General features: G+C 42.5%; 1 protein-coding gene across 1 annotated transcript in view; it reads right to left on the reverse strand.

The window, feature by feature from the left end:
* The window catches only part of SNAP91 (synaptosomal-associated protein, 91kDa), a 149,931-nt gene extending 143,987 nt beyond the window's left edge, over positions 1-5,944 (reverse strand). The window contains exon 1 of the mRNA XM_012638178.1: positions 5,815-5,944. Coding sequence (XP_012493632.1) covers positions 5,815-5,944 — 130 coding nt within the window. The remainder of the gene's footprint in view (positions 1-5,814) is intronic.
* Between the last annotated feature and the right edge of the window lie 2,890 nt (positions 5,945-8,834).

The raw sequence follows: 8,834 nt of genomic DNA on the forward strand, positions 1-8,834 counted from the left end.
CATAATAAAGAAACCCTCAGTCCACAAGGTGGGGGGGGAGTAGTGAAAGGGGGGATGCGGTAGGGGGTTTGGGGGATCTTCACACACCCCACAACCCCACACCCAGGACAAATTAAGAAATGGCAAGAAAACAGCTACAGAAAGACTGTGGGCTTCAAGGTCCAATTCTTTCTCCACTTTGTTCTTTCACTCAACGGCTCCAAAGAAGAGAGTCCATCCTAACTCATAGTTCATTGTGCAACTGACACTGGGGTATGCCATTCAACTATTCTCCCCTTTATGAGAAAGAAAAAGATAAGAGCAACTCCCACATTACATCAATGCCTAAGAAAAAACAGCCAACATTTCCCTTCACAAGCAAAAAATATATTTCTCTAAAAAGAGAAAGGAATTCACAACAGAAATGAAACAGAGAATAAATATTTTTAATGGCAAGAAATATGGCTTTTCAAATGATTTAAATGAACCCTGATTATATTTGAAGGCTCCCTTAGTAGGTGCTGGCTCAGGAGTTGAGTAACCTAAAATATAACTCGGTAAAGAAAGCATCCTCAGCCTTCAGGGAATAGAGTCATATGTCACTCCTGACCTTCTTTACCGAGTTGTTGAAACCAAGATAAGCTCGGAACAACACCCTCTCCCAGCATCAATCAATTTGAAGGGGGGAGGTAAGATATTTAAAGGATATTTATTTGTGAAAAGCTAAGAGGGAGATCCATGGCAACTTAGTGCACAGATTAAGTTACCAATGAGTCTTCAGCAGCCATTTATTAAACATTAAGACTAATATGGCATTGTATCAAAAATCTAGATTCCAATCTAAAATGCTGCAAGCTAATATTGCAATCACGATATGAATTTTCCTACTGACTATATAATTTATATATTTTTCCATATGAACATTTTTTAAATCACTAAAGCAACTTTTTAGAAATCAATTTGAGTTACCAATTTTATACTTGTTCTAAGAAATGATCTGCTAACCACATTAACTGGAAAAAAAAGATCTAAAGTGACCCAAATATATTTAACATTATACCATTAAAAAATTCCCCTGAAAATGAGAAAACAAAAAGATCCAGAAAAAATTCTTATTGTTCCACTAGCTGATACAACTCCTGTTTAATTATTTTTAAGACATTTCTAAAGTGTGCTCCCTCCCATCAGCTAAGGCTCTTTGCCAGCGTCCTAGAAGGGAGAAAAGAGATCTTGTGAGGTTCAGGGTTGGCAGAAGTTCTCCCTTCTAGGACTTTGTAGTCACAGGGCCACACGGACTGAGCCCCTGACAGATTTATGGTATGAGTGATAATCAGATTAAATGCTTTTCAGAAGTGTATTTCCCCCTCTCTCTTCTTGACTGCCTAAAAAATAAGTTAGTCTGTTCTAAACCATCTATCTCCACACTTGGGCTGGATCTTCTGGTGAAATTAAGAGAAAGAAACAGAGTATGCCCTGGTATAGAAAAATGAGACAGCGTGTTTAGACAAAAACAAATAGTTAAATGAGAATAATTGGAATCAAAGTAAAATATATTTACAGCAAGTTAGTATACTTCTCATATTGAAAGTTACCCTAGTATTCAGTAATTTTTTACAAATTGTTCTACTTAATTTTATTCAATAAGCTTTGCTTGCTTTTTGGATCTTTCAGTACTATAGAAAGATCTATTATCACAAATATAAATATATGGTATCCACTGAATTATTGTGGAAATAGCATTTCAATAAATCAAAATATATTTTATATGTACTGGGTAAATGTATATACAACAAACTAACTTTTAGGTTTAAATTTTTATTCACAAAATTTCTTACTTTTTTGTTTATATTTTATGACTAAAATTAAAGCAGCAGGAATTTTACGGTAATTTGCCAATATTTATCTTGAATCAAACACAGTCCATATCTCCTACCTTTACCAGATAGTCTTATAAAAAAATACAATCTTATTTTTTCTTAATTTGGGAGGAACAGAATCATGACTAAAATTCTAATCTCTCTCAAATGTGAGATTTAGAACTTGAAGCACTTGCTTTTTATGTGGGATAAGCACATTATTAAAAACCCCCAGGAAGTTTAATATGGGGGAAAATGGGATTACTGATAACCAAATTGGCTTTTTCTAAGGTTTGTTTTGATGTTAATAGTAATGTCTAAGTTTGAATTTTGATTATCTTAAATAGGGTACTTTAATAATAGCATATATAGAAATCATTCATAAGCACTAGTAACTGAAATGAATCTTATACCAGGGCTGTAAAACTTTCCAAATTTCCCCTTGCAGGTGTTACTTTGGGCCAACTCTATTTTCTGGTTTAACCTTGACACAGTATTGGGTAGGTAATGGGAACACTACTGGATCTTTTTACTTTACTTGACTTGGGATGTCCTTTAGGCCATCAACTACAAAACAGAAAAGGAAAACCCACCGAAGTGTAAAACAGCTATGACCAAGAAGGGAAAACCTGTGGATGCTTTATATGCTATCGAACAGGCACAAGAAGTTATAGGGGAAAGGAGGCAAGGATGTACAGATGGACCCAGAAAAATTCATGTCAAACTAATGTCAGTTAGGTGTTTAATTTTCAGGTGCAAAAGGCAACATTATTAGAGTAGGGTGGGGTATATGGAAGGAAAGTTTTACATAATCCAAAAGTATCATAAATTATATAATCCTTATTTAAATAATTAAGGTTTACCCTTGTCCTTTAAATTTAATATATAACTGCTGACTATGGTGATGGTTTTCTGAATAGGTTTTTCCTTCAAGAAACATGCTGTTATTGAAAAAAAGAAAAAAAAAGTTTGGGAATACAAGTATAGAGTTTATTTATTTCCACCTTTTCACCATATGTAATTCTGCTTCTAGATGTTAACAAATCATTTCTTCAAATGTATACTATAAATCATACCCCCTTAAGTACCATTGTATAAATCACCATAATTAACAACAATTTTCTTGGCCTGTCAATCCAAATAGAAAAATTATCTTTTAAACTAGTACTTTAAATTATATTAAATACATATTTCATAAAGATTCTCTACCACATTAATCCAATAGCCTAAAAAATTCACAGAACCGTAAATTCTATTCTTATAATCTTCCAATCAAAACCCCAAACTAAAAAGTTATATACAAATCAAACTAATAAAAAATTAACTTTTTTTGTTTCTAACCCCCAAACTCTACGTTCTGTGCTCTTTTCCTCCCAACCAGCATTTGATATTCTTAAAACCAAAACACCACCTATTTAAGAATGCTTCAGTGCCTATAAAGAAACTTAGTTATGTGTGTGCATGTTTTAATAACAAGTATAATTCGCTTTTATAACTGGTGTGCTAATGAAAACCTGTGAATAAATTACTGAAGAAATAGTCTACTGCTTTTTAAATGAACTTCTCAAAGAATTCTGAGCAAAGATGTCTTCTTACAATGCATATAAATATAACACATATATTCAGGTTTTCCGTATCATCTTTTCTTAGAATAGGACATATTAGTAGTGTGATACCTATCTTTCCAAATTCTACCCAAAGTTTGGTTTTAAGAGGAAGATAAGTTATTTTATGACTTATTGGAAAAGTAAAACACTCAAAAGAAAAATCAATACTTCTCAGTGCTTGGGTTTTGGTTATTTTTTTAAGTGACAGAATTAAATTTCTTTCATGCACATCATAAAGATTATAGTATGTATGTGGGTTCTGATGCTCTATTTTATACAAAACCATGAAAGGAGAGTGGGTGTTCTGGAGATTAGACCATTTAGGCTAATATGGTTCCTTTGCTTCCTTCTCAATAGAGACTATTACTAAATAAACTACAGATGGAAGTTCAGTGGTTAGAAGGTATGAAAGTTAATTACCATCCCTAAACTCATTAAGCAGTGATGGATAAATAATATACAGTTCAGTGCCTGGCATACAGTAACTGCTCAATAAATATTTAGCCCTTATGACTATTATTCATATTAATAATTCAACACCAGTTCCCATTTCGGCTGCTTTCTTTTAACATGGAATCCTCCCGCTATGTTCCACATCTTCAAAATCACTCAACTGCTAACATATGTTGGAGATACTGAAAAACCTCCCACCTTCAAATTTTTTAAAAGACTTTTCCAGATCTAAAAGACTAAGGTGATGAAATATTTAGATCTGCAGAAGTCAGTCTTTATCTGAGTGATGTTTTAATGAAATAATATAATCTGTGAATGTTCTCTGAAATATATCAATATACTGATTGATCATTTTCATAACAGATCAGCATATAGCAAATCCATAACCTATACCTTTTTTATTATGAGGACTTTCTAGACTGACATACACCTTTAAGACATGAGTCATCCTTCCAGAGGTGGGGAAACTGATGGAAAAATGGCTAACTGATTCAGCGTGCTGCAGCAAAATGAGCTGGTCGTGAATTTATAATTTCCACTTCTGTTAGGTGTCCTGGCCCTGGTGGCCTCTCTCATTCTGTAATGCATATAGAACATGTGATACTGTAATCAATAAATTTTGTTAAACATTCCCTTAGGAAAGGCATAATGGTGTTTTCCCCTCGGACAAACTTCTCGAAAGAAAATTGTTAAATTCTATAAGACAACATGTTCACAAGGCTGGACAACTCTTACAATGTCCAGCTGTAAGCTTCACCAAGCTTTGCATATACAGATAATAGGGCTAGAGTCAGCTCTAACACTGATGCCATTTTCTCAGCTGCACAAGAGAGACAGTGGGGGAAGGATTCAGGCAAAAGAAAACCAGAAACCAGGCAAAGGAAGCCAGATGGGGAAACGGTTATGGCTATACCTGCATCTCTCATGCCAATACTGATCTTTACCAACGAATATCATAACAAGACAGAAGATTCTAAGCAGGCCAAAAAGACTGAAAACCAACTGCAGAATATATTCTGAGGTGGCCTTACTTATGAGGGGATTCACTACCCAAAGCAGGTGAAAGTTTTTTTCTAAATATGTTTACCCTTCAATAACAAAAATGTACTGTTAATCAAATGAAATATTTCAGAAACATATAGATTCCAGACTAGAATAAAGTCTTTTTCCATCGAATAACCAATTATGAAAAAAATTATGAAGTAAATGTTCTCATCTAAAATAGCACCATCTCAAAAGCCGGGAAAGTACATCCATTTTGTGACCACAGCATAGTCATCTCATCCAGCATTTTCTGAGAACAGGACAAAGAAGTGTGCCAGGATGTGTAAAATGAAATCGCCATTATCTGTGAAGTGCAATTTCTTTATTCAATACCTTGAATTTATTTCACTTTGGTGTGGTGACACATGACACACACCCACACTCACACACAGAACCTCAGCAGCAACACTGAAAAAGATACCATTTTAGAATTGTCTGAAACATATTTAGGAAAGAACTAGGGTGATAAGTTTGACCTTCCATGAATCTATCTTTTATTTTTGGTTTTGACTGTGCAATCCCTGATTTCCTCTAACCTGGAGGAGGGAGGGTGATGGAGAAAGAAAGAAAAAAAAAAGAGGTGAAAAGTGCCTCATCCAGGGTGTACAATTTCAAGGGTACTGCATATATATGTATATTTTTTTTCCCCACCACCAAGACCTTGGAAGTCAACAGGAGGAAAAAATGACTCAAAATACAAGGTTTCAGGGCTAACCGAAGGCAACACCTCCACAGTTGTAGATTTCAATCTCAGAGGCAACCCGGCTGGGAGTTCCAAAGGCCGCAGCATTATCGACCGCAAGCCCAGGCCGCACTGCCGGCATCCCGGGCGCCTCTGCCGTGCGCATGTCCCACTTATATAAAGAGATGCTTACAGTCCAGGTGCTTTTTCTTGGGGCCCATCACTTCATGAGTGGTGGCTTTGCAGACTGCTCTCGCTACAGCAGAGCCTGTTACACTGTACTGAGCGGCGGCGATCCGATCCGTGAGCGTTTGGCCCGACATCTTCTCCAGCTGCGTCTACCACCTCCTCTTCTGCAAGAAAGAAGGGGAGACGGTCCCACTTTAATCCGCAGACCCTACCCTCCGAACACCCAGGCTTTGCCTCCTCCGCCCGCACGGCGGCTCTCTCCCCCTCCACCCCGCCCTGGCACCACCTCTCAGAGCCAGCAACGCGCCAAGCCCTGCGCGTGCGACGAGGTCCAGGGAGTCTTGGCCATGAGTAGGGCCGTCAGGAAACCCCAGCGCGGGCTCCAGTCCCAGCATCGTGACACTGTCCCCGTTCCCCCGCACAAGTCCGATAAGGCCCGCCTCACCCCTTGGGAGCCCCCCTGTCAATCAGCACTTTCCCTGCAACCTCATCCCCGGGTGCTGGGCTAGCCACTGCGTGCCTGGGGCTTATTCCCTGGGCGCCGCGCCCACCGGGTGCCCACCTCCCACCTCCGCAGCGTTTCCTCCTAGCAGCCCGCAGGCTTCGGAGAATGAATCGGATACCCAAGCCCTGGCCACTTCCCTCCTCCTCTTCGCGCTGCTGCAGCAATGGGCTCGTCCTCCCTCAGTCACGGTGGAGATTATCCTAGCGTTGCGCCATGTTATGCCCTCGCCTCCCCTTCCTTCCCCGCCACCGCCTCCAAAGCCTCGCCGAGGCCCATTGCCCGGGCCCCTTTCCCCCGCCGCCCCAGTCTCCAAATCCCCAGCCGCAGGGGCCGCCCCAGGGCTCTGCGGAGGCGCCGGAGTCTCTGAGCACCTCACCCTTTCTGGCTTTGGAGCAGGGCCGGACTGACAGCTCAGGCCAGCCCCCTACCCGCCCGCGAGCGCGCCGCGGAGCTGTCACCCGGCCACCGCCTTTCTCCGCGCCCGAGGATTATCCTCTCCCGATCCCCGCGCAGCCCAGGCGCGGGGGAGGGGGCCGAGTCGGGCCGCGGGTACTCACCCCGCCCCTGGAGCGGCGCCGCCCGCCGCAGGATGAGCGGAGCCTGGGCCGCCCAGAGAAGCCGCGCTGGGTGGGTGTGTGCGACCGCACACAGACCCGGTGCCCCGGGGAGCGATGCCTCCAGCCCTGGTCGCGCCCCCGCCCTCAGCTGCGCGGTCCCGGCGCTCGCCGCCCGTAGCCCAGAAGCCAGTGGCCGCCCGCCGCCGTCTCCTCTGCCAGCGCCGCCGCGTCTCTCTAGCGCTCCGCGTTGCGTCCCCATCCCCGCCCCCACCTCGGATGTGGCTCCTCCGACGAGTCAGGTGACGGCGGCGGACAAACCCGGGCGAGCCCTCCGCGGAGCGCCTCGCGCCCCCCTCCCAGCTACTCACACACGCCGCCCCCTGGGGCCGCGAGCTTAAAGGCGAGGGGGCGCCTCGCTCGACCATCCCCGGCCAGCTCAAGGAGTGGAGAGGGAGGTGGGGGAGGCAGGGAGGCCAACACCCACCCAGCCAGGCACCCTCCGCGGAGCGCCCAGCAGCTCCTCCGCCCGCTGGCCCCGCACCGGCACGCACTGGGTGCGCGCGCACCGCACACACCTGCCGGCCGTCTGCGGGATGCACCCTGCCGGCGGGGGCGTGGGCCCGGCTGGGCGACTGGGCTTCTCCGGCTCTGCTCGGTGAAGGCCAAGGCAAGGGCGTCGTCGCGCGCTGCCTGGCAGAGCCCAGCCCCTTCTCCCCCACTCTGTCTCTGACACTCCCGCCTGTCAAAGGCAGCGAGGCCCAGATGGGCAGGGCGATTTCAAATGTCAGATTCTGCAGGCCAGCAGCGACCGTTACCTGTGCGTCCTCAGCTCCTTAGGGCTCCTGTACTTGTCTCAGTTACAATTGGAAACCGGGGTGGGCAGGTAATTCTAGCCACTTTGGTCTTAAACGGATACTGAGGTCTGCTGCAGGGACAAATAATTAACAAAGCCGTTAATGGAGTCCCAGATTACATTAGACAGTAATCATTTGGGTGTATAAAGAAAACCCTTTGTACCCTTTAAAAGTAATTTCTGCCAGTTAAATACAGTGTTTGAATGTCAAGTGTAAATTTGAATTGTATGCATGAATTTCTAAACAGGGATGTGGACTTGGTTAGTAGCTTCACGTGTTGACATTTTCAAAGGTTGTTATTTACCTTAACCTAATTGTTAAAAAAATTCTCACAGTAGAATCAAGATCAGAACTTCATTTGTGAATTTTCCTGATATATTTTCCTGGCTACAGGTGGCCTCTATTCAGCCTTGAGGCCATATATGTTTACTTATAGATATCAAGATTTTGTTGTGTACTTGTCTCTTTCACCTGATACAGTGTTCAGTATGGTCATGATTTCATAACTGCTGGGACTTATTCTTAGCACTAATTAGAAGCTTAATGACTAAAGAAAGACAGCTCAAGACCACCAATGTCTGGTTTCAAATACTAGTCTTACCATGTGATCCAGCAATACCACACTTAGGTATTTACCCAAGAGAAATAAAAACACATTTCCATTCAAAAACTTATACTCAAATTTTGTGGCAGCTTTCCATAATGGCCCCAAGCTGGAGGAAACTCAAATATTATTTTATTAGTAAATGGATAAACAAAAGGTGGTATGTCCATGCAGAGGAATACTTCTTAGCAATAAGAAACTAACAACACAGATTAATCTCAAATGCATTAGATTAAGTGAAAGATGCCCAATTCAAAATGCTATTTATTGTTTTGATTCCATTTATGTGTCATTCTGGAAAAGTCAAAATTATAGAGACAGAAGGTGCAAGGGGCATGGGGTGGTGGTGGTGGAGACTGACTGCAAAGTGGTAGACAGAAACTTTTTGGAGTGATGGTAATGGTTTAAATCATGATTGTGATGGTGGTTATACAACTGCATACATTTCTCAAAATTTGTCAATGTGTACACTTAAAATTGATGAATTTTTATTGCATGTAAATT

Source organism: Propithecus coquereli, unplaced genomic scaffold, assembly GCF_000956105.1.
Source record: "Propithecus coquereli isolate 6110/MARCELLA unplaced genomic scaffold, Pcoq_1.0 Scaffold127, whole genome shotgun sequence".
Taxonomy (NCBI): domain Eukaryota; kingdom Metazoa; phylum Chordata; class Mammalia; order Primates; family Indriidae; genus Propithecus; species Propithecus coquereli.